Here is a 25,818-nt window from a genome sequence, read left to right on the forward strand (position 1 = left end):
GGAACCAAAGGCAGTGAAATTTGAAATTAAAAGCTTGGCCTTAAATTTTGCATACAGTCCTATAGTAACTATTAAATAAAATTTCTCTTAAAGCTACTTAAAGTATATTATAAATAAATGAATCACTAAATTTTGTGAAAGATTATAGTAATACAAAATCCTCAAATTTTACAAAGAAATATACATCCACACACACAAAATAGAATTATTTAGTAGGCAAAGTAATTGTTTATGGAAATCACAGTGATACTTCACCTATAAAATTTAATAAGAATTGATGTGACAGCAGATGGCTTTTGTTGGAGAGTATCCACCTAATACTTGCTTCATCCAAATCTCTCACATATGTATTGAGCACTTATTAGATGCAAATCATTGTACTGAAGACTTCAGAGATTATTATTAAGATTTATTAAAAGATAATTTTCACCTCAAGGCAACTTTGTACATACATAACTAAATATGTGATAAATGAGTTAAAGAAGGTAGAATATAATAGAGAAAGTTTACATCTCTAGTTATAAAAATCTGGAAATAGTTTACTGAAGAAGTAGAATTTAAGATGGGTGTAGAATAATGAATTGCATTTAGATAACACAGATGAAGAAGGAATCGATAAGGTTATTCCAAAGCACTATTAAGAGTACAACAATCCATTGGAACAATCCATTGAGCTGGATCACACGTGACTTAGTAACAGACTCAGTCTCAAGTGACTTTAAGTCTTCCATGGAACTCCATGTTAACATAGTAAATACTCAGTAGATACTTGTTTATTTTAGTTATTGTCATCTTCTTGAAATTCACAGGCAAAGCTAAATTTAGTTTGCATTTAGATTCATTATTTAAATTATAATTTGAATGTATCATAGTTGCAGATTTTGGAATAAAGAAAAATTACAAAATTTGGCATAAGGTAAAAAGAATTAGTGGTTGCCTGTGACATGGATGAAACTGGTCAGCCATGGTACCAGTTTACTTTTGGGACCAAAACACAGCCAAGTGGAGATACACTTGAATTCTTTGGTGATGATATCAATAAAAGCCCATCAAGTATGGCTAGTGAGGAAAACAAACTGGGTAAGAACGAATATTCAACAATGAGGGAAAAAAGGATAGAAACAAAATCTTCCGAATTTTCATTAATGTGTTCTGGGTCTGAAAGCACATCTATTGCTACATTTGTGCTAAATGTTATATATGGACTTATTTACAAACTAACATGCTCCTCCTTTGATCTCTCTTCCCCTTCGGCCCAGAGAATTTCATGCCTTTCTCCTCCCATATGATGCAGTTTGCCTTGCTACATTATTTCAGCACCATTTTATTTTCCATATTATTTAGAAAACCCTTTAAGGATTATAATTTAACTATTTTAGAAATTTTGAACAAGTTTTTGTATGATGTTCTACTTTTAGGCCTTAGTTTCTTAAAATCTTTTATCCATAGAATAAGGATAATAGTTTCTACCACAGAGCGTTTTAGAGAGACTAAAATGAGAGAGTATGCTTAAATCACTCAGAAGCTTGTCATGCACATCCTTAGCTATTACTTATCATAATAATAAGCACTTTTATAAATATTTTTTAAAACTGGATTCAACTTTCTTTGATATGCTTGCTTTGTAGATTCTACCTTCCAAATAATACCTAATAATTTCTTCACTTATGTAAAATTTCTGGATCAAAAATATTTTTTGTCGATTTTTCACCCATGCTTTCTTGGTACTTGTGAACTGATGAGACTGCAGCTGAGATGATTTAATTAAACTGTGGACTCTTTTCCTCTTGTGCCTCCAGAAAAGACTTCCTTAAACAATAAAGTATGGCTATCAGGATTTCACAACACAACTGACCTTGCATGTATATTATGGAAGTGTTATGAACCCATTTGCTAGAGAGAATTTCGGATCCAGGACCATTATAAGCCAATATATATAAAGTTTTAACATTGAGGGAAGGAAAAAGAGAAGAAAGGTAAAGCAGTATCCAAATGACTCAGTCAAATCAGCTTTTTGTAAAGACTTGGTAGATCTAAGTATTCACATATGGTCTTGAATCGGGTTGGTGAAAACACACGTTATTGAAATGATCTTGACAGTTTTTGTAAGGTAGTTAAATCTTAATCTAAATTCACCTAAATCATGCTTCAGCAACCTGGGCTCTTGTCTGGACAGTACACACAGAAAACTGGAGAATATTCTTACTGTTGCCATGCATGTGCTGTTCTAAAATGTTTTAATTCACAGGACTCACAGGATGACAAAAATCTAACTCAAAATAAGGCAGTGGATGGGTTAATACCACCACTGTGTCACAACCAGTTAAGATGGAAACTTTCATTGCTTGTATTATCATTAAAAATTACATTCTATACTCTTATTGTTGAATATGAGGCTACATTGTATTTACCATAAGATTATACTTTGTCAGAGACTTTTATGCAGATAGTAAGAATTATTTTCATGGGGAGCTATGGATTCCAAAAAATGATGATATGACTAGTAAAAAATAAATAAAACTATATTACAGACAGTTTATAGAAGGTGTTCAATAATTATTAGTTGAAGTGAATTAAATTATCAAAGAAAATTAGAAACATTAAATATTACTGTCATTTATTTCACAAGCTTACAAAATTTATTTCAGCATTTATTTCTTACTTGTACCATCATAGCATTTAAAACATGATTCCATTCCATGTAGCATAAAGACTGTGCAAGGAAGTATTACCTTCTTATAAATCAAACTAAACATAGCTATCCTCATTTGCATTCCAATGTGATGAAGGCCAAAAATGGCTGGGTGCATGAGCAGCGTCCTCATGATAAAGAGAAGGCATAAGCCTATGCCTAGGTAAATTGCAATGGAGCGTTCCTTCTTGTTTTCTGGATCATAGGAAGCTATGATTCTTCCCAGTAAGAGAGGCTGGACTGCTTTGGTGACTTCCTGTAAAGAGGATAGAGAAATGAAATTTTATTCCCCTTTCATAAAATGCCCTCACAATTTTAACACAGGAGGTTTCATCTTTAGGGGAGGATTTAAAATGCGCTACATAAAGAGCCATGCCATACACATGTTTTTAATATATTTATACTTTAAAATAAAACTTGATTTTGAATTAGAGTAAAAGTCATTTGGAGGCAAGTTTATGCATGAAGTATTTTTGATGGAAGAGTGAATAGTGGCCATAAAGTAAAGGTGTAGTTTCTGGAGTATTAATTAATAATACCTACATAGCACTTTAGAAGTGAGATAGGATTATTTTCATTTTGCAGATGAAGAAACAAGGCCAAAGAGACAAAACAAGGCCAACTCACCAAAGTGAGTTGATGTGATTTTGAAATAGAACTTCTTGAAAGCATTGGAATTTTTTCAAATGAATATAGCTTCTCAAGGTGACTACGTAAAGGGGAGCTGGAGACAGGAGGAAGGAGCATGCTGGCAGTAGCGGTATTTAAACTCAGCCACTTCCAGTGCCATGCCCCTTCGAGGCTGGAATACTCACGGACTTCAAGGAAAAAGCATGCCAGCAGATTTCGACCTCAGGCCAGTTTCCAAAGATTCATCAACTCCTCAAAGGCCCATGAGTTAACACGGCAGGACCAATGTTGTATTTTCCAAACCCACCTTATCAGATCCTCACTCAACTCCTAAATCAAACTGTCCATCAAATTCATTACTGCCTCTGAATATACAAGAATAGATTTGAATTCAGGGATGTGAACTCAGGAGGTCTCTCACCCATCTTACTAAATTGTCTTCAAAAGAGAAAGACACATAATTCCCTGTTTTGTTTTATGATGGTCTCATGAAACTTGGGGATCTGAGGCTAAACCCTGCAGTAAAATGATGTTATACTAACTGATTCCACTTCAAATGTATATTTTCCAAGCCAGACTGGCCCCCAAGTATTTCTCAGCATTACTCTCCCTCAGCCCTTAATTTGCTTTTTTCTCCCCATTTTCTACAATGTCTTTTTAAACCTTAGTGCCCAATACCACCAGCATTCTCATTCTCAATAGATGAAAATGCTTTTTTATATCAACTTCATGCCCACAAGAAATCTTGACCAGTCAGCTGTCACTGACTGATCACTGGCTTTGTATAGCTGCTCAATCTGTACTTTGGATTCAGCACTTTATTTCAGATAAAGTGTGTAGACCAAGGCTCTGACTTTAAGATTCAAATCTAAAAAAGATTTATAAACTAATCATAAACATGACATATTAGATTTCTCTCATCTCACATAGCCATATTTTAATGTTTGAATCATAGCAAATAGGTCTTGAAAAGAAAATTGCTAACCTCCTACCCAGATATAACACATTAATAATTTGCCATATCCACTGAAGAGCATCTGTTTTTAAAAAGTAATAAGTGCAGAAATTACTGTTTATTGGTGTGTATCATTCTGTGTATGCTTTGTACTTTTATTACACATGTATCCATCCTTAGACTATATATATATATAGAAAGAGAATTGTTTTTGAGGTTTTAAATTTTATATAAATTTTATATAAAATTTTATATCATACTCTGCTTTTTGCAACTTTTTTTAAAACTTAACATTGTGGTTTTTTGAAATTTATCTTCACTGATACTTGTCCACCTCATTTATTGTAAGTGCTATTCAACATGACATCCACTGAGTAAGTCGGGTTATTTGCCGCACTGCCCCACGTTGGAGCAAATGGGTTGTGTCTATTCTTAAACTATTATAATGTGTGCGAGTGCTACCCTGACTGTTTTTATTTTCATAGATCCATGCCAAACTTTCTCTAGAGTAGATAATTGATTTCAAAATTCCTAACTCCTTAAATTAGGAAAATATACAGTTAAGATAAATTTTGGATTTTAAATTTATCTATAAATATATCTGCACTATGAATATAGTTTTTCATAGTGTGTTTACAGTGGTAGTATTTCACCCTCAAAATTACTTTTATATCAATATTTTATCCTGTAATTTTTCTATATTATGTTGTTTTTCAGAGACAAATGTCAATACCAAGTATCTTTGATTTACTTTTCCATCAATAATGGGTTTGCTCTTGGCTGAAACACTTTCTTGAGTTGTATTCAAGGGCATTGGATTTGTATGTGTTAACTTCGTTGGAAGTATCTGCGTGGTCACAAAGCAGAGAGTAAGGAGCTTTGATATTTACCATGAGTCCTAGTAAAACATCTATTTATTGTAAGACAAAAACTGGAAGAATACAGTCTGTGACTGCTACTCATGAATTCAACTGCTTATATTATGATTAGCATAAACACCTTTCTCCCTTTTGCAGAACTCATAAAAATATACACATATATAGTCTGCTGATAATAGGATATTGAACCACTGCTAAGCACCACATTACATATTTCTAAGGAGTAACTCCTCTCTACAGATGCCAAAACTATCATTCTAAGAAAAAAAAAGAAATATTTTAGCAATTGAGTTGTACACAGAATTTTTAGAGTTAGAAATGTACAGGCTTACATACGTTTTTTTCCTATTGAATAATTCGAACTAAACTCTCTGACATTGTATCACCATTATATTTTTCCATAACCTGTCATCTTTATCACAATAGATCCAATTGCTGAACTGTTATTCAGTTGCAATTTATAACAAAATAATTTATAACAATATATTTATAACAAAATAAATAAAATCTGGATAACGTTTCAGACATCTACTTGATATATTGGCGTTACTAACCTAGTTATTTATCATCTTGCCTCAAACAAAAGAGGACATACTCATCCCTTGAACATCAATGGCTATTCCACAAAAAGACTGGTGGTATTACTCTGGGAGAGTACATGTTCACAGAAAAAAAAAATTTCAGTTTATTTTGATAGAGAAAGTTCTAATAATACGACCATTTGCCAACATCAAACCACCATAAACCTCACAAAATGGAACTGTTAATATTCAAGGACAAATTCAACACTCCAGCCTCCACGTCTATAGTATTCCCTACTCTATTTTAAGCGGCATGTTCTCTAATATTTACAATGGAACCATTTACAGATATCACCTGACTTTTTTATTTGGAAGGGAAAACAATGGTAACTGATACCTCGCTTAATCTAGGAAGCAGAGTCCTTTACAAAAATCATCCCTATAATGATTGGGAGAAACAAAGTCCTATATTTTGGTGTGTGAAAGCTGTGTGTACCCCATTGCTTAGACTATTTTCAGAGAGACAAGAAATTTCGCAATTTGGCACCATATTAAATAGTGCAAGCAGACTGAGGCTTAAAATGTAATGAGAAGGAATGTAAATCTATTTGAAAATTTAATAAAATATTTTATTACATTTTATCAGACACAAATCAAGATGGGATTCACTTAATGGTTCACTTAGATGTGTCAGAGATGTCCCACAGCAGAGGCTGAGGATTTGTGGGGCAACTGTCTCAGTCCACATTCGGCCACCACTTTGGGTGTTTTCTATTCAGAGAGATGCAAGTCCAAACAGTAGGAATTTCAGAATACCATCTGGGGAGAGGGAATCAAGTTAGAGAAAAGCACAAGTGATTGCGTTTCTGGTGGGAATAATCTTGAGTCTCAATTTAGATCACCCACAGAGAAAAATTAGGAAGACAGAAACTACCTCCTGAGAGGTATATCTGGTCTCTCATGGGATCCTCCAGGCCAGAACGTAAAGTCACTGCCAATGAGTCTAAATTCTTTAACTATATCTGTTCTACCTTCATTTCTAGCCCTGGGCCAGCTATTTCTAGTGATAGGGAAGTCTGCTGGATATTCAGACCATGAAAGAAAATTCAGATGCAAACAGAAAATTTGGTTCAGGTTTGCAATTACATTAAATGAAATAATCCCAAGATAACTTTATCTTTAAAATCCTAATTCAAAACCCTAAGCATAATTGTTTCTAATACAAGTAGCGTGATTAGTAGAACTTCTAAGGTTACATTATTTTTTACTGTGTGTAGTCAGTAAAGCCACCACCACTACTACCACCATCATCGCCATCATCATCATCATCTCGTTTTAAATATATTTTGTATGTCTTTATCCCAGGAATACTAGGGCATTATTTGAGAAACAATGAGAAGTTAACATCTCTGAATAGAGAGAAATTAATTAACAGCATAAGAATAGACTACGAAAGAACCTTAGTTATCTCAATAACAACTGTAAAGAACCTGATAAAACTTCAATGTTTCTGATGTTGTCCTAAATAAACTCAAATATAAGAATATTTCATTAATCTAAGAAAAAATTCTCCCTCAATAAAAGAATCAGCACCATACTTAATAAAACTCCAAAAGCATTAGCTTTAGAGTCAGATAAACACACACACAAAAAAAAACAGGAATACTGACTATTACTACAATTTAACATTTTTCTGGAACTTTTCACTAATACAATTTAACAAAGCAATTGAGGTTTGAATATTGGAAAGAAGTAGAAGCATCATAATCAGCACAGAATATGATTGTCCATAGAACATATTTGAGTCAAGAGTTTAACAGAGGTTTAAAAATAATTATATAAAGAAAATAGATTTCTATATACCAAGCATAATAACCGATTAAATAAGTATCCTGTTTTTAGCAACAATATAACAAAAGATGTAAATACCAATAACATATATAAATATTTTTTACAATACATTACTAAGATATATTTCAAGTGTCAAGTAAACAAAGAACTTAAATATTTTCTTAAAAGAAAAACTGATTATTGCTAAGATTATATTTATCCCAAGTTATTTTATAAGATTAATGCTATCTTCATCGGAATTCCAAATGGATTTTTTGGAAGTAAACTTTTACAGCAGAGAGTCTTAGTTCTTGCAACAATCCCAACAGCATGCACAATGCCTTGCACAGAATATCCACTCAGCATATATTTGTTGAATCAACGGATAAAACAATTCTAAATTTCATTTAGGAACAAAATGAGACACTAATGAAAAACACTTGAAGAATAAGAATAAGGTATGAGACAATTTACATTACTGAATATCGAATCATATTATACAAATAGAATAAGTAGCATGGCAAAAAAGTAGACTGATTTATCTGTAAAGTCCAGGAACAGGTCCAAGTACATATAATAACAATATATAATAAAATATGGCATTTTAAGTCAGTGGATAAAGGCTAGATTACACAATAACTAATGGAGAAACTGGACACTTATTTTTTAAATTAGATTTCTATCTCACACATATACAAAAATTCCAAATGGATTAGATATTTACATGTAAATGATAAAATAAAAATGTAGATATGTGCATATACAATAATTGGGTATGGCAGGCTTTTAAAAATGTCTGATGCCAACAGCAGAAAACAACAACAAAAAAGGTGCACAGATTTAGCAGCATACTTTATAAAATTAAAACTTCCATTTGTTAAAAAAATAATAAACAAAAATTCACTAGAAACAAGCTGGGAAAAATGTTTTCTTATATATCCATAAGAAAAAGACAAAGATACCAAAAGAAAAATAAACAGAGAACATTAAAAGGCAACTCACACACACAAAAACAAAAATACAAATTAATATATAAAAACTGTTTAAACTCAATAGTAACTAATGTAAGGAAAGTAAAAATAATAGACTTTGTTTCACTGAGCAATTTGGAAATGTTTTTAAAAATACCTACTGTTGGTGAGGACTGAGTTTTGATACTTTAGTATCAAGAAAGTAAATTAATATATCTTGTCTGGAAGGCAATTGCACAATCTGCTAAAATTTAGCTTTAAAATGATGTGCATTGAAGGACTATTTACAATAGTGAAAAATGGAAGAAATCTAAATATTCAATGATGACGAATTGATAAAATTAATTTTGGTACAGGCACATGACTCATTAAACATTAAAATCATTAGGTAGAAAAACATCTAATGGCATGAAAAGGCACTAACATTACATTACAAGAAACACTTGGAGAATTTTTCAAGAGTACTACTTATTATTCCAGGGCCCATTCCAGACCAGTGCAATCTCTTATCTGGGGTGGGGTTCCTGGTTACTCTAAAGATTGAAGTAAAATTCCTTATATTTCAAGGAAAGCCAAATGCCATGAATTTCCAAATCTCATCATAGGAAGTGGGAGAAAGTTCAGAATGCTGTGAGTGGCACAGAAGTGCAGCACGCGTGTTAGAAATGGAGTTGCAGCAGAGGTAGAAATCTTCAAAATATAGGGTGAGTGTAAGAAGTGTAGCGTGCAAGTCACTGCTGGGGTTAGAGAAGCAGCTAGACATGTCAGGAGGCAGGGACAGAAAAGAAATGGAGAAGGGACTCCTACATGACAAGCATCTAGAAAATTTGTTGGAGGCGGCTGTCCTTAGGTGAAGGGTCATGAGTCCAAGTGGCCTAAGCCAGAGACTATCTGTGAGCAGAATTCCTCAGAACCCTCTCCCTTCTTTAGCAGTATGCTTAAATACAAACACCTACCCAATGTCTGTCAAAATGTAAGGGGCAAAGATCTTTCTTTGCAATATAGATTATGGGACTTGTGAATTCTAGTAGCATGAACGCTAGGACTTCTCCTTTATGCCCTTAAACTTCTTGGGGTGTAATGAATAAAAGTAATTTGACTCAAGTTGCACTGATATGTAACTCAATTTGATGGTGGGAATAGGCTCAGAGCTGCCTAGAAATCAAGAATATTTTTGAGTGAATACTTGTGAATTTTTTATAATAAATGTTTTGTGATGACCATATTCTCTCAGTAATCTACTTACAGAACTCCCTCTGCTTGGCTTCCCTCCCTCGTCCTTAATTGACTCTGACACAGTTTTTCAACAACCGGTTTTCCTTCTACACTGAGAGTCTTAAATGCTAAAGATAATGTTATATGTGAATTAAATGAAGAAAAAACAAGTACATAGCCAATGATGAGAGGCCGTGGCTAATGTGATTTAAAATGACTTCGATTTAGCAGAGAGACAAGCTTCCTCATGATTACATTTCCTTTATTCTTAATCTTTCACAGTCAACACCAAGTTTTATGGTACTTTTTCTATCAGCACTGAAACCAATCAGTTATCCTGATTTAGAGGGACGAAGAATGCACAGGAGAAAAGAATCTACCTTTACCAACAGCAAGTTCAAGAATCACCGCTCATTTAATGGAACTTAAAAATTACCAAGATGACACACACAGAGGAAAGAAGGAATGCCCAGAAAATACCGAGGCTTTTATAAGTTGTTTAAAAGGATAGAGGTCTTATTATAATGGCTAAATTTTCTCCCCTTCTTTTCTTCCTGTAAGCAACCAAAAAAGAAAGAAAAAGAAAAGTCACAAGATCACATACCCTGAAAAGTGGCGCTCCTCTTCACCACCACAATGGTTATTTAAATTCTTTAACATTTAAAGTTCTCAATATTTTCACTGCTTAAAACTACATAGCCCCTGCAAGGCCTTCTCTGTGACAAGGATAAGAAACCTATAGCATGACCGACCACATTTGTGCCATTGACAATGTTAATTTTTCTCTCCACGCCCTCTCACCATATACATTTCAGCTACTTTTGCCATCCATTCTTTTCCTCACCAATAATATTCTGTTGGTTATCAGAAGTTGAGCTGGTGGAAATAAACTTTGCCCTTCAAATGTTCTGCCAATTCCAGACCCGTAGCCCAAGGCTCAGGTTAGCTCCGGAACAGCTCTCCCCTCACTCCCACCTGTGGGTAATCAGTACACCATGAAAGGATTTAAGATTCCTGCAGCTGAGATATCTCTAAACTTGAGAAGTTTAAAAATTAGCCCTTCTCCACACCCACTTCATTCTTCTACTCCTTACTTTTGTTTATAAGTTTGACCCTCAGAACTACTGGCTTTTGGGTGGATTTCACACAGTTCTTTCCCTGAGTATAAATAAGTGAGAAGATTCTAGTTGGTTCCCCATCCTGCTTTATGCTGTGAATTTTCTTCAGATTTGCCCTGGAGGTGACCCAGGAAGAATCCTCAACCTTCACGTTTTTGATAACCTGTGCCTCCTGAGAAGGTGCAAAGAAACTCAGTAGACAATCACAAATATAATTATGTAGCAATTATCATCTAATATAATGGAAAGGTCTTAGGCTTGGGTCCTAGGCTTGGACCTGGCTATCACTCAAATTTACTATGCATGACTTTAGGAAAGTCAGTTAATTTCCCGGATTCTGAGTTTCCTTTCGGTGTATCAGAGATAATAATATCTGGTCCATGGAGTTACTAGGAGTAAAATAATCTGCATAAAAGTCTTAATGCTAAACCTGGAACAGATTAAGTACAATAAATATTAAACTATATCATGTTTATTTCGGGTCTGTGTACACCAGGCCAAAAAAATAATTTCACTAAATATATTTGTGTTTCATCTAAACTTTCACGTTTAGGTGAATGCTTTTGTTCACATAAAACTTCTAGGCTGGTGGATAAATTATTTCACAGGTCAAGCAGAGAATAAAGATGTTTGATAATGAGGCCTCTCTTCCAGATTCTTCTTTTCAGCTGTGCTTATGCTAATCAATGGAAGCCGCAAGAGATGAAGACTATAACTAAGGAAAATAGTTCCACCACAATCTTAATCATGCAATAACATTTGTTTGAAGTATCATTTACTTTGATCCAAATGATTTTTTGAGAATGTTACATTCTTATATGATATGACCAGAGTGAATTGTACTTGTTATATATTAATTCAAATGTGTAGAATATAGTCATTAAAACAACCAACAAAACATATATTTAAAAATTAAGACAAATAGAGCTAGAAGCTATGAATAAAATAGTTTCCCAGAGTTGTGAATGCTCTCATTGAGAAAAATCACCTCAAAGGTATCTTAAATGATAGTTAATTCTTCAACTACCTTATATTTATGAACAAAATATTTTCACCCCCAAACTGTTGCAGGTTTCCACAAAAATAGATAGATAGATAGATAGATAGATAGATAGATAGATAGATAGATAGATAGATGATAGAGAGATGGACAGATAAATTTCAAAAGCCAGAAGAATTTTTCTAGGTAATTATCAAGGGCATCACAAAACATTCTGGACCTAAATGTGGTTATCTTTGCCAAGATGAAAATTTTTAATGTATTTTTCTTGGTGTGCTTGAACTACAAATTCTTAAAAAACAATGCGACTTGTATGGTATCTCTTTGGGAGACACTATGGCACCACTGACTCTTCAAAGCATTAAGACCAATACGAATATAATAACAAGCTCAGCAGATGGCACTTTGCATCCCAAAGCAAATGTTGTGCACAGCCTTTCCTTGAAGATTAAGTAACTTTTCAATTTGCCATTGCATTTTACAGGTTATAGCCTAGATTCTAAATGAGGCTCTATGACATAAAAAAGTAACAGATCAGAATCACATTTCACAGCAGTTCAGGGACTTCCAAGACTGCACCCAAAACCACAAAGCCTAGGGTTTTGAGGCATGGGGCTCCCTTCACACTGATAAAAATGTAAGAGACTAAGAAAACATATTTCAAGAGTACCTCACTGCCAAATTTTAAAACGTTGCTATTTTTCCTTGAAACAATTCAGCATGCAGATTTGATTTCAAAATATTACCAATGTCCATATATGTAATAGGCTGAATTTTACCTAATGATTATTTTATCCATAATCATTTTACAAATGAGATCCTTACCCCTAAATATAATAAGACTCCATAGAACATAAATTTCCAGAAAAAGCATCGCCGAAGAGCATTAATGAGTTTGGGATTTTTCTTTGATGCCAGCTCTCTGTCCCATTCTCTGCAAAAGAATAAAAAGTGGGACCAATAAGATGATTTGATTATGCAAAAACTTAAGTTGTTCTATTTCCCTTATAATCAAGTGACTAAAGAGATGAAAATTTGTGGAGACCTTCCAACACCAACACTCTGTTAGACATTTGGCAGAATTCAATCCTCTACTCTATATCAATTTTCAGAGAGTTGATTTCATGAATCGGCCACATTACATTTATTAAAGAAAGATTCTAGGCTTCTTAAAACTGGCATTAAATGTGGACACATAAAGTATGACTTATGAATAAACATTGCTGTGCGTGAACGAGGTGAAAAATAAACATATTTAATTTTTTCCCTTGACTTCTTGATTTTTACCTGTTTAGAACTGTAAATTTTATAAAATTTAACCATCAAATCAAAAACAAGATAAAAGTTTAGATGGATTTGTCTGTGGTTTAACATTACTTGTTATTTAGACTTTATTTTTAAATGTAGAGGTATGAAACAAATCTCATCAAACTTCATTTTCAACTACTAAAATCATTTGTTAGAGTAAGACTTTGGAAGATTAGAATAGAATCAAATTCTATATTTTCTATATGTTATAATTACATAAATTAAATAGTCTGAAAATGGTTGATATATAAATATATGTTTTATTTTCTTTTAAATGTGATAGACTTATCAGCTGATTATACTGATTTTAAGTTATATCACTACTTTCTATTAGTAAAAGCTCTCTTTTTTTTCCTAAGAGGGTAAAATATATTTCTAAATGTTACTTTCATTCATTTTTAAACTGTACAGAGATTTAAAAAAAAATTCATGAACCACACACTAGAACTACATAACTAAATAAAGGCCTTGCATTTGATCAACAGTTATTCTCATCATTATCAACTATTATTAGAGGTAATTCTAGGTTCCTTCAAAGAGAGAACACACAGCTGAGATTTGAGGGCAAGCTTGGCAATCTCTGTGTGTGAACGGTGGCTTCCCCCAGAAGCTTACTATCTATAATGCTCATTACCCTATCCCATTTATCCACCTCCATAACCTCTTCTGTACTCTTTCGCTCACACACATGGAGCTGGCCTCCCATCCATATCATTCAGTGACTCGCAATAAAGTAATAAGCTATAAACATGGAGGCAGACCCAGCCTTTCCTTCAAAGGAAGAGTCAAATGAGAAAGCCAAAGAAGTGGTTTCAAGGTGAGAAGTAGACAACTCTGAAGTCATGTAGGAAGATGTCATTATATTTGATAATTAAGAGGCCTCTGGTGACTCTGATCAATGTGGTTTTAGGAACATGGTGGACATGAAAACCATATTTGAGGGAACTGAGATGTAAATAAAAGGTGAATAAGTAAAGTGACAAGGAGAGCAGAGAAATAGTAGCTATCAAAGAAAAAAAAAAAGAATGCATTAATGACCTGAGGGAAAGACAAGGTTGGGAATTTTTTTTTTTTGAATGGGTGGGACTTGAACAATTTGTAGCCCAAAAGAAGGAATTGGCAGAGATATAGGAATTGGTCCTTCATGTTGGAATGTGAATTTGCTGCTCCTACTAGCCAAATTCTTTGATTAAAATCAAGAAAAATAAGGTTGAATATCTTACTTAGCCTTAAAAATGTAAAAAAAAAAAAATGAAATGACTTTAATGAAAATACAGTAACCAAATTATAAGTCTAATCAATTTTTTTGATGCAATAATTTTGTAGTTACTTATTTTTTATTTTTTATTTTAATTTTGCCAACTCCCTCTCCCCTCTTCCTTTTACCCAGTATCAAACACTGTGATGCTAGCACAAGACCTGTCTAGCTCAATCATAGACTGTGGTTGGTCTAAGGAATGAGCTTGTGACTCAAGAGTCTCTGGAATTTTTCACATTTGGCCAAGGAGAAAGGGCTCTGTCTTTTGCGGTCTGTAAACAGACAGGCAAAGAGTTCTGAGGATCCTCTGCATAGAGGAAACTCATCTGAGAGAATAAAGGCAGCACAAAGCAAATGCCACCAGGCGACATTTAAGTCCCTGATTCCATTGAGTCCCTAAGGTCAGTCTCTACCTAACATTGGCTCATGTAATCTAATTCTGTCTAATTGCTTCTTTTCATTTACTTAAGCTACTAAATTGAGTTTCTATCACTGGCAATCAAAAGGGTTCTCAGCAATACTCTGAGAAAAGGGGACTTCTTTATAATGGGAAACACTGTTCCTGGAGAGGCCAGAAGTGCAGACCTTGGATTAGAATCACCACTCCATCAGTCATCAGCTGGCAAATTACATCAACTCTCTGGGTCTTGGTTTGCTCCTCTGTAAGATGGAAATAAGAATGCTTTCTTCCCAGAGTGGCTGATAAGAAACATTGTACCTAGCATTCAATATGTACTCAAATATATGAAATTTTTTTTAACTTTTTAAAAATATTGAATAGCCATTATCTTAAGACTTCCAGGATGTACATTAGTATTTAAATATTAAAATTTGAGAGACAGATATACATAATTTGCTACATATAGATGTTATTTCAATCTTCACAAAATCCATTTAATGTTCGTTAAAGACAGGTAACTTTTCAGAATTCGAACATGCATTTTTCAGGAAAAAAGTCCTTAATCAGGAAAATGTTCTTTTTCTTTCATCTCTTCATTGTTTAATCCTTAATTGATCAAGACTTGAGCAAGAAAATAAGATGCTCCAATTTTAAATATGCTATTTTAAGGATTAAGCCCTCTAAAATGTCAATTCTCTATTTTCTGTGTAATGAATAATATTAATTCTTCTTTCCAACTAGTGAACAATGCACATAAACATACCTTTCCAATTTTTCAGAGAGATTGTCAGCAGAATCAACTGAAGGGATTTGGTATATGTCTGACAACTCTAGGCGCTGTCTGTACCCTTTTCTCAAAATTGGTCTGGTCCAGCTAAAATAAAAAGAACAGATAGAAATATTCACTTGATTTGGTCTCCAATATAGACTTAAAATCTGATACCATTTCAAATCTTCCGGTATAAATACTAGAATAACATAATTCAACTTTTATAAATACCAGAGCTTCACATCTTACAGGATACAATGTCTGTAAAACAGTAGCACCTCTGAACCAATGTGACTGTTACTTTGTCAGAAAGGATCAAGAATGAGTGTAGAATCCTTTCTTGAGGAAAAAACAAACTACCAAAAGTATTCTTCAAAACTAACTGCCCCCAAATACTACAAGTTTATAATTTGCAATAACTGCTAAGTACAGTCTCTATCACTTCAAATATAAAATGACCTATGAATGTTAGTAAACTCTCAATCGACACCCTTACACCAGCACATAATACTCAGCAATGTGCTGTTTGTTGAATGAACTGACTAAAGCTGGAGGGTTACTGAGTACTTTATATCAATTTGTTGACTTAATTATCACATTTGAATCATTACTTGAGAGTGAGGATCATAACTTTCTTATGTTCTGTCTCCTCATCCCATAGCAGTTATGCACATCTACCCTCTACATACTTCGTATATAACAATTTATGATGAAAACTAGTGAAGCTAGCACAGTAAATAAGTAAGTAGGATACTCTAGTTATTTTTAAGTATATTGTTTCTCATTATTATGGATAAGGCAGAATAATCTTCACGGAGGTAAAAAAAATTGAAAAAGGAAGAGGAAAAGGAAGAGGATGAAGGGGGAGGAGAATTAAGAAACAACAAAACCATGCACAAAGAGAAATTTGGAAATGAAATTTGAGCAAATGAGACCTTTCTTGGGTGAAATTTCATTTATTAAAGAAAAGAATTGTACTTGGAAGTAGTAATCCTCAAACATATATTCTTTCTTTTAGCCTCTTCAGAGACGTCTAAAATTTGGTGTCATTAAGACTTTGGTAATGTATCAAAATGTATGTAAGCCATCAAAAATCAAAAGCATCCAGTTTCTTGTTTATACTTTCTTGGTCTCCAACTTCTTCAGCTGGCCCCTGATTTACGTTCCTTGTTCTTCCTTAAAATGTAACTGAATTAGGGCCCTACTCAAAGGCTAAGTAATTAAATCAATCATTTCTTGCTAAGATATCAATGAGTAACAATGGTTTAATATGTCACATTTTTCCATTAACTTGCAATATTTGCATCTTAACAAGAGCTTTTAACAAAGTATGATAATTAAGTCTTGCCTTTATTACCCAGTCTGATTCATTGATAATTTTTCCTGGAGAACAAAAATGAAAATAGCTGGGAACAGTCTGAATACAAGCAGTTAAAGAAGTACCATGAAAATGCAGTGTCTGCAGTACACATTGCCTACGAAACTGATGTCACCCCCACCTGGCACCTTCTCAGTATCCAACATAAACCCTGGAAGTAAAACTTGGAAATATAGGTGGCAGTTAGGCTGTGAAAAATTTAAGACAGCAATTTAGGATATAAAATCCATTCTGTTGGTTATAAGCTTTTGTAAACTTAACCAGGAAGTATAAAGGTAAAGCATGTGTTTACTACAATAAAAAGGGGGGGGGGGGGAAATAGGTACATATAGCACTTTCAAAAGAGCTTTCACAAACATTAGCACATTAAGATTTTAATTTGAAAATCTTGTTGGTAGGTAGACAAAAAGGGAATATTGTCCTATTTTAAGGATAAAAAAAAAAAACAGAGGCTCAGAGATGCTAAACTCATCTATTACTAAAGGCAAAACAATAAATTTTTACTGCATTCTTCTAACTTTATTCCTTCCTTTACTATGCTCAGCTTTCCCTGTTCAGGAAAATTAAGCATACTGGGTTATTCTAGACAAACAGCTGGGAGCAGAGCCTAGGAAGACTGAAAACTAGCAGACTACAGGCAGTGGTGTGTCATGCAAGAAAAACAAAAAAAACAGAAAGAAAATAAAAGTGACATGTCATTTGCCAATATCTCTGGTGTAAATACTCCCACCATGACCAATTTCAAGCTACCAAATGTGAAGTCACTGAACAGAGAGTTGGGAAGAGATACACAGTTGCATATTGTAATATATAATGTTTACCATTGAAATACAATGAACATAAATAATCTCAACAGCATAGAAAATAGTAAGACATAAAATTAGTGGTAACTTTCAAATTTGTATTACCTTTCTTTTAATATAATTTATTTAACTATAAGTTTAAATTATGTATTTCTTTATTTATTTAAATTAGTTTCAAGTATACAACACATTGGTTAGACATTTATATAGTTCATAAAATGATCCCCTCAATTTCTCCCTCTCTCCCCTGACCCTCCACCTAGCCAACATATTAATGCTAACTGAATTCTTTATGCCTTACTCCCCATCCTCAAGACCATCCGTCAGCTACAGATTTGTACTTGTTTAACCCTCCACCCTATTCTCCAAGTCCCCAATCCCCCTCTGTCCATCACCAAATCATCCACTATATTTGTGAATCTGTTTTTGATTAGTTTCTTCTTTCTTTGTTCCTTAGATTCTGCATATAAGTGAAATCATATAGTGTTTATCTTTCTCTCTTTGACTTAAATACCTTCTATGTTCATCAAAGAAATATCTTTTTCCATCCCCTTCCTTTTAGTCTGTGTGTGTCTTTTAATCTGAAGTGAGTCTCTCATAGACAGCATGTAAGGGTCTTGTTTTCTTATTCATCCATCCACTCTTTTAATTAGAACACTTCATTCTTTTCCATTTGAGGCGCTCATTGATAGGAATGTAGTTGTTACCATTCTTTACTTCTGTTTTTGATACACATTTTTTCTTCTTAAAAAGCCCTTCTGTCCTGCATAATTTCTTTTGAGAAATCAGCTGCCAGTCTTATAGGTGTTCTCTTACAGGTAACTATCTGTTTTTCTCTTGCTGCTTTTAATATTTTTTTCTTTGTATTTAACCTTTGGCATTTTAATTATGATGTATCTTGGTGTGGGCCTCTTTGGATGCCTGGTTTTTGGAATTCTCTGAGCTTCCTGGGATTGTATGTCCATTTCCTTCACCAGGTTAGGGAAGTTTTCCATCATTATTTCTCCAAACAGCTGTTCAATATCTTGTTTTCCTTCAGGTACGCTGATCAGCGTCCCATATGCTCCTTAAATTATTTTTATAGTCTTGGCATCTTATCTCTTGCCATTCTAATTGAGTGTTCTTGGCTTTCCTATCCTGTAAATAGGGCATTTGCTCCTCTTTTGTTTATTCCTTCATTTATTTAATATACTTCTCATCTCAGATAATGGTCTTTATTTCAGATTCATTCCCTTTTATAATTTCCATTTCCATTTTTATGTTATCTCAGATAATGGTCTTTATTTCAGATTCATTCCCTTTTATAATTTCCATTTCCATTTTTATGTTTTTGATCTCTTTGTTGAAGATCTCATGAACTTATCTACACTTCCTAAAAGTGCATTGAGCATCTTTATAACCAGTGTTTTGAACTCTGCATCTGTTAGATTACTTGACTCCATTATGTCTGGCTCTCTGTTCTGTTCTCTCACATTGTTTCTGCTTCTTTGTCTTCCCATTTTGGTTGCCTTTCTGTGTCTGTTTCTATGTACTAAGCAAAGCTCCTAAGTTTCTTGGTCCTATTAGTGTGGATTTGTAAAATAGGTGTCCAGTGGTATAGTCCTGAGAAGGGTTCAGCTGCAGGCCAAATTTAGCCCAAGTCTCTGCCTCTCTGGGGCCACCTGTTAAGATTCAGCAAGCAATCCACAGATGCTGTGCTTATAGTTGCATCAAAAGGCCACACCAGAAAACGAGGTCAGCTGCTACCAATGTGAGTCTAGGTGCTGCTCAGTAAGGAATACCTGACTCCCTGAGGATCCACCTGAATGTGGCTTAGGTGGGGACACGAGTTGGAGGAGGTGGGGTTTCAGGGAATCATCTGGGCAGAGCGAACTCTGTTATCCAGTTTGATGACATCACAGCTCTGGAGTCTGAGTCTGCACACTGGGAAGGAAGAGGGCTCAACAGAAGAACAATGGATACTGCTGGCACTTCTGTAAAGAGTGAGTCTCATCTTGGCCCTCACTCCAACAATGTCTCCTTGTAAGTCCCTGGTTCTCCCTGAGTGCAACCAAATCGGCACTGGAGCTCAGAGCAAGCAGATCCATCACCACAAAAATCTGCTCACAAATGTGGCTCCTTTAAAAAACATCTGCCACTGCCTCAGCCTCCATCTCACTCAGCAGATCGAGATCAGGCAGCCTCGAGTCCTCACCCCATCCTACCTTCTGCTGTTGCAGGGTGATTTCTTGGATTTCTCTCTAGTTGTATGGCTTGTTCATCTAGATCCCAGGCGATTTTTCTTTACTATTTGCTTCTTATTTGTCACAACTTTGATTTGGTAGTCACAGGGATGAACAGTTCTCTATCATCTATGCCATTTTTTTTCCTCTAAATTATGTAATTTTTAATACCAGTTGTGCTTAACAACCAGCTTACAAACTTCCTAAAAATTTATCAATTCAGCTAGAAAGGGCCAACACAGCACATCACCACTGCCTGATGGTTGAAAGACTTAGAATAGGGTAATGGCATTGAGGACAGAAAGAAAGGGGCCTATAGATTTAGTAAAAAGGAAAATACACCCTATCTCTTAAGAAATCTTGCATGTTCAGTATGTTTGAAAATATTTAAATGATGCTAAAATTACAAACAGAATTTCACTATCTGTAAATACAGAAAAAAAAAGATATTTACAGGAAATTTTAAAAATCTTTTCATCTTTTAAAAACTATATAAACATACGTTTTCTGGTCCATATCTAAGACCTGATGATCATTCCCATAACTGAGCTTCCAGCTCATTTTAAGTAACACAATTTGTGGTCTGCTTTTATAAAAAGCTTTCTGTTCTATCTGTGCTCATTTTAATATGTATGATACATTATGATACCTAGTTTTGATTATCAAGAATTCCATTGCCCAGCATCATCAAACCAAACACATTTAAACCAAGTCATCCATTTATAATTATTAATATAATTTAGTATTTCCTGAAAGCTTCACCAGAGTAAACCTATGTTTATAACCAACTTGATTTAAGGTAAATTATGAGAACTATATTCAATTAACCTTAGACTGCCTGGCAATCACCAGAGTTATTTAGCAAAAGAATTTATTCTATGAGGGTAAACCACTAAAATTAAATGAAATTTGTGCCCCATTAAGAGGCTTTCTATACCTACCTGAGACCACTTTTGTAAATACAAAACTAAAACAAAATACTCACAGATATTTATACTTAGACACTTTATGAACTATTACTGTACAACTCTAGCCACCAGTCCTTTTAAATGATCCTGAGAAGGTTAAATATACTTGGATAAGAAAACCAAAGCAATAATTCATAAAGGTCTATGCAGCCCAATATTCATTGCAGCACAATTTACAATAGCCAAGATATGAAAGCAACCTAAATGCCCATCAACAGATAATTGGATAAAGAAATTATGGTTCATATATACAATGGAATATTACTCAGCCATCTGCAACAACACAAATGGACCTAGAGGTTATTATACTGACTGAAATAAGTCAGACAGGGAAAGATAAACACTATATGATTTCACTTATATGCAGAATCTAAGGAATGAAAAGAAATAATCGAAAACAGACTCACAAATACAGTGGATGATTTGGTGATGGACAGAGGGGAGGGGTTTCTGGAGCTGGGAGAATGGGGTGAAGGGTTAAAGAAGTACAAATTAGTAGTTGATAGATGGTCACGGGGATGAGGAGCAAGGTATAGGTAGGTAATGCAGTTTGCATTAATATGTTGGCTAAGTGGAGGGCCAGAGGAGGGAGGGAGAAATCGGGGGAATCATTCTATGAACTATATAGATGTCTAACTGATGTACTGTACACCTGAAACTAATTTAAATAAATTTAAAAATAAACATAAAAATAAATAAGAAAAAAAAAATACTTGAATAGAATTTAAGAACGTCCCATCAGGATTTCTACTTGAGTATTTCTTCCATTAGAAATGATTTATGAAGCTAAGCTGGTATGGCTAGAAAAACCAAAAGCAATAAACCCTATTCTTCCTCCTCTTCACATTTCTTCCTCTCACCTCTAATTGATCTTGTCTTTCTCCCTCATTCATAACTAGTCACTCTATCTTGACAATGGACTTATAAATTGGTCTACTTAGAAATTATGACAGTTTCCAAAATTCTGGCTATTTCTAACAGAAACTAGCTAATCTTTAATTATGGGGCAGTAGACAGAGATCCATAAGGTATAAATTTTTTATAATGTATAAGTTTCAAACTAACTTTGAAAACAAAAATTTAGTAGCTCAGATATACTTTTTGGTTCATTTAACTATGAGGCTTCAGGTTTTATTAATGAAAAATGCTATCACTTGATTTTTTTAAAAAATATACACACATACAAAAGATGTAACTGTTTAATTATTTTAATTTCTTAGGACAAAACTTCCAATTTTTGTATAGAATAACATAATTCCTTATAATGAAAAGAATTTTCCAATTATTGCCACTGTTATAGCCTGAGTTTTATAAAACCCATCCCCCTAAAACCATGTAATTAAAGCTTATAATCATTTTTTTGATCTGACATTTGGCTTTTATTCATTTAACAGAGGCATCTGACATTTTCATCTGCTGGGATTTAAGATGAAGATCAGGTATCAGATCTTTTTAGTTTAAAATAATTTTGTTTAAACAATTGTGCTTCCACAGTATTTAGCATTACTTTTTATTTGACCAGCCAAGTAAAATAAAATAAAGTAAAATAAAATAAAATAAAATAAAATAAAATAAAATAAAATAAAATAAAATATCAAATTCAAACCACTGCCTGTATGACATTTCTTCCAAATACTAACAAATTCATACACTCAAAGATGAATAGCTGTTTTCCTTTTTGCATGAAAGAATTAATACTTGAGGAACTAAATGGAAATTCCTCAAAACTACTTTGTATAGACAAATTTAAATACACTAGAGATTGCTCGTTATACAATATATTTACCATGAGTTTGAAATAGCAAAAGAAAATCTGGACAGTCCTAACTAAAGAAAATGTTGAATTTCAGGCAGAGAAAAGAGGGGGGATCATTTGAACAGATTATGATGATAAATATCGAACCCCTGCAGCATAGCTCTACCACTTTGTTTTAGTTATTTTGATAAATGGCTATGATGGGAAAGACTGACTTGAGACCAGAAGTCATCTCATCTCTGTAAAGATTTAAAAAGAAAAACTCAAATAACATTTCGAATGTCACAGTGGTTTCATTAACTCAAATTCACTGTTATCTGTCAGTCATATGTATTTTTCTCAATGAATTTTAGTGAAAATAAAACTTGAAAAAGTAGTGGTATCTAGCTCCCAAAGTCCAGTGTAAAACTTGTAAGCTTCATGAATGTACCCCAAAGTCACAGCACCAGGATCAGAGTCAGATTAGTGAGTCCTGTTCCTCCTTTCTACAAGGTATTTAAACAGTGTTTGATGCTTCTCCATAAAATGGTAAATTTATAAGCAATAACCACTTCAATCAGCTTAATCAACTTTAGAAAGTAAATGCCTGCTAAAGATCAGCCATTTTCATGTTTGAGAGTTAATTCCTCATGAGGCTCTAATTTTACCAAGAAAATTATGAGTTCTTTTTCTTTTCCTAGATAAGTAAATAGTAAAGGAAATATAGTCAATGAATTTCAGAAGATTTGGGAAGATAATTATTTGCTGCTCAAAAGAAGACTACGAACTAATTCTGCAAATCTTCTGGAGGTACACAGCCATCTTTATGTAAATTAATTTAACATCATGCCTGATAATTCCAAATGTTAAATTACAAAATCTATCTGCCCACTTTATGAGACGTTTTTAATGTAAACATTAGGAATGTGAGCATATTAAGAAATGTCTAAAATATATTTTCTTTTTTGCTTATCTATATTCTTCAGTGTTTAACAATTAGCATGTATAACTAGAAATTAGGACTCTTTTTTAAGATACACATACTTGACATGGCTATCTATGAACATAAACTTTCTGGTCAAACATGTTATAACTCCATAATTCTCATATAATGCTCACTAGGAATAATAATTTTCTATAATATTGTTTTTTCTTTCTTGATTTAGTTGCCTGAGCTAATACTTCAGCTTAAAGACTATAAAGTCCCAGTCGCCTGACTCCCACTATAACTCTGTTACTGAAAAAACTGAACTAGTGATTTTGAAAAGACAACCCCAGGTTTTAACCCTGTCTATATCATTTCCCAGCCATATGACCTTGAAAAAGGCTCTTCTTAAGATCTCTCAGGGACAGCTCCTGTTCAAAATAATAACTCCCATGACTACCGTACCAGTTTTCATGGGGGCCAAATTCAATGTTGTCTATAAAACATTACAATTGTATGTTACTATTTGTGCTTCGTATTAACTATCTGGCTTCAGTTTAACTTTCAGAGCATTACAGTTTATTATTATTGGGATTGAAACAATAATATAATAGCTAACAGTAGAGTATTATCACAGCCCTACAAAATTCTATTTCACATACATCTCCACAATTCTTTATCTTTATTTTGCAAATGAGTAACTGAGGCTATGAGAATTTCAATAAGTTGTCCAAAGCAGTTAGAATTTAAAAACCTAGGCTATGATGCCAAATCCTAGACTTGTATCATTAGGAGGGATTTTTTAAAAATTAGTGGGGGAGGTAGACAGGGTAAAGACGGTCAAAGATTGCTCAATAGGGAGAGGGTGAAGTGGGTAAAGGGAGTTGTCAAATATGTGGTAGCTGAAGGAAACTGGACAATAGAATATACACATGTCAAATGATAAAGTACACCTGAAAATTATATAATTGTATTAACCAATGTTACCCCAATAAACTTAATTTAAAAAATTAGCATACACTTAGATATAACACCAAAAGCACAAGCAAGAATAGAAAAATTTTAAAAAATAAAAAAAAAAAACAGATACCTTGAGATCACCGAAATTTAAAATTTTTATGTTTCAAAGGACACAAAGAAATTGGAAAAATAACTCTAAGAATGGGAGAAAAATTTTAGAAGTAATATATCTGATAAGGGGCTTGTATATAGTATATATAAGAGACTCAAAACTCAATAGTAAAAAGATGAATAACCCAATTTAAAAATGGCAAAATGATCTGAATAGACATTTCTCCATAGAGGAAGATAAACAAACACCCAATAAGCATATGAAAGGATGTTCAATGCCTCTAGCATCCTTTCATGTGTTTATTAGGTATATGTTTATCTTTTTCTATTGTCGTTGTGCTGAAATCAAAAGGACATATAATAATAAGTGTTAACAAAGATGTGGAGAAATTGTAACCTTCATACCCTGCTGGTGGGAATGTAAAATGATGTAGCCACGTTGGAAAACAGTCTGAAAGTTTTTCAAAACATTAAATATAAAATTATCATATGACCCTGCAATTCCACCCTTTGGTATATGCCCAAGAGAAAAGAAAATGTATGCCCACACAAAAACCTGTACACAAATGTTCAAAGAAGCATTTTTATATTAGGCAAAAAGTAGAAACAACCCAAATATTTATCAACTGCTGAATGGAAAATGCATATACCTACAAATAGAATATTATTCAGCAATAAAAAAAGAATGATGTACAGATTCATGAAACAACATGGATGAATCTTGAAAACATTATGCTAAGGAAAAGAAGTCAGTCACAAAAGACCACATTGTTTCATTTATATGAAAGTCAGAAATGGCAAATCTATAGAAACAGAAATTAGGGTAGCAGTTGCCTACGTTGGGGGAGTATGAGGAAATGGAGGAATAATTGCTTATGAGTACAGAGTTTCTTTTTGGGGTAGTAAAAGTGTTCCAAAATTGATTGTAGTGATACATCTCTGTGAATATATTAAAAACCACTCAACTGTATACTTTAAATGGGTGAATTTTTTGGTCTGTGAATGATATCTAAATAGGCTGGTAATTTAAAAAAAATGACATACAGAAATCAGCTGTCAATGTCAATTTTGGAAAGTATTCCCAAACATTGATTTTTCACTCTTAGAAAAGGTGAAATGCAAATCATCATGTTGACTTCGACACTCTAAGCCTTTTCAGATATGTTAGTGC

At 33.6% G+C, this 25,818-nt stretch overlaps 1 protein-coding gene across 2 annotated transcripts in view; it reads right to left on the reverse strand.

The window, feature by feature from the left end:
• CFTR (CF transmembrane conductance regulator) overlaps positions 1–25,818 on the reverse strand; it is a 150,655-nt gene that overhangs the window by 107,832 nt on the left and 17,005 nt on the right. For both annotated transcript variants that reach the window (XM_036230999.1, XM_036230998.1), the window contains exons 2-4: positions 15,540–15,650; positions 12,636–12,744; positions 2,733–2,948 (exon numbers count right to left, since the gene is read on the reverse strand). In XM_036230999.1, the coding sequence (XP_036086892.1) occupies positions 2,733–2,948; positions 12,636–12,665 (246 nt within the window). In that variant the 5' untranslated portion in view covers positions 12,666–12,744; positions 15,540–15,650. The remainder of the gene's footprint in view (positions 1–2,732; positions 2,949–12,635; positions 12,745–15,539; positions 15,651–25,818) is intronic.

Source organism: Rousettus aegyptiacus, unplaced genomic scaffold (genome assembly GCF_014176215.1).
Source record: "Rousettus aegyptiacus isolate mRouAeg1 unplaced genomic scaffold, mRouAeg1.p scaffold_m13_p_13, whole genome shotgun sequence".
NCBI classification, from domain to species: Eukaryota; Metazoa; Chordata; class Mammalia; order Chiroptera; family Pteropodidae; genus Rousettus; species Rousettus aegyptiacus.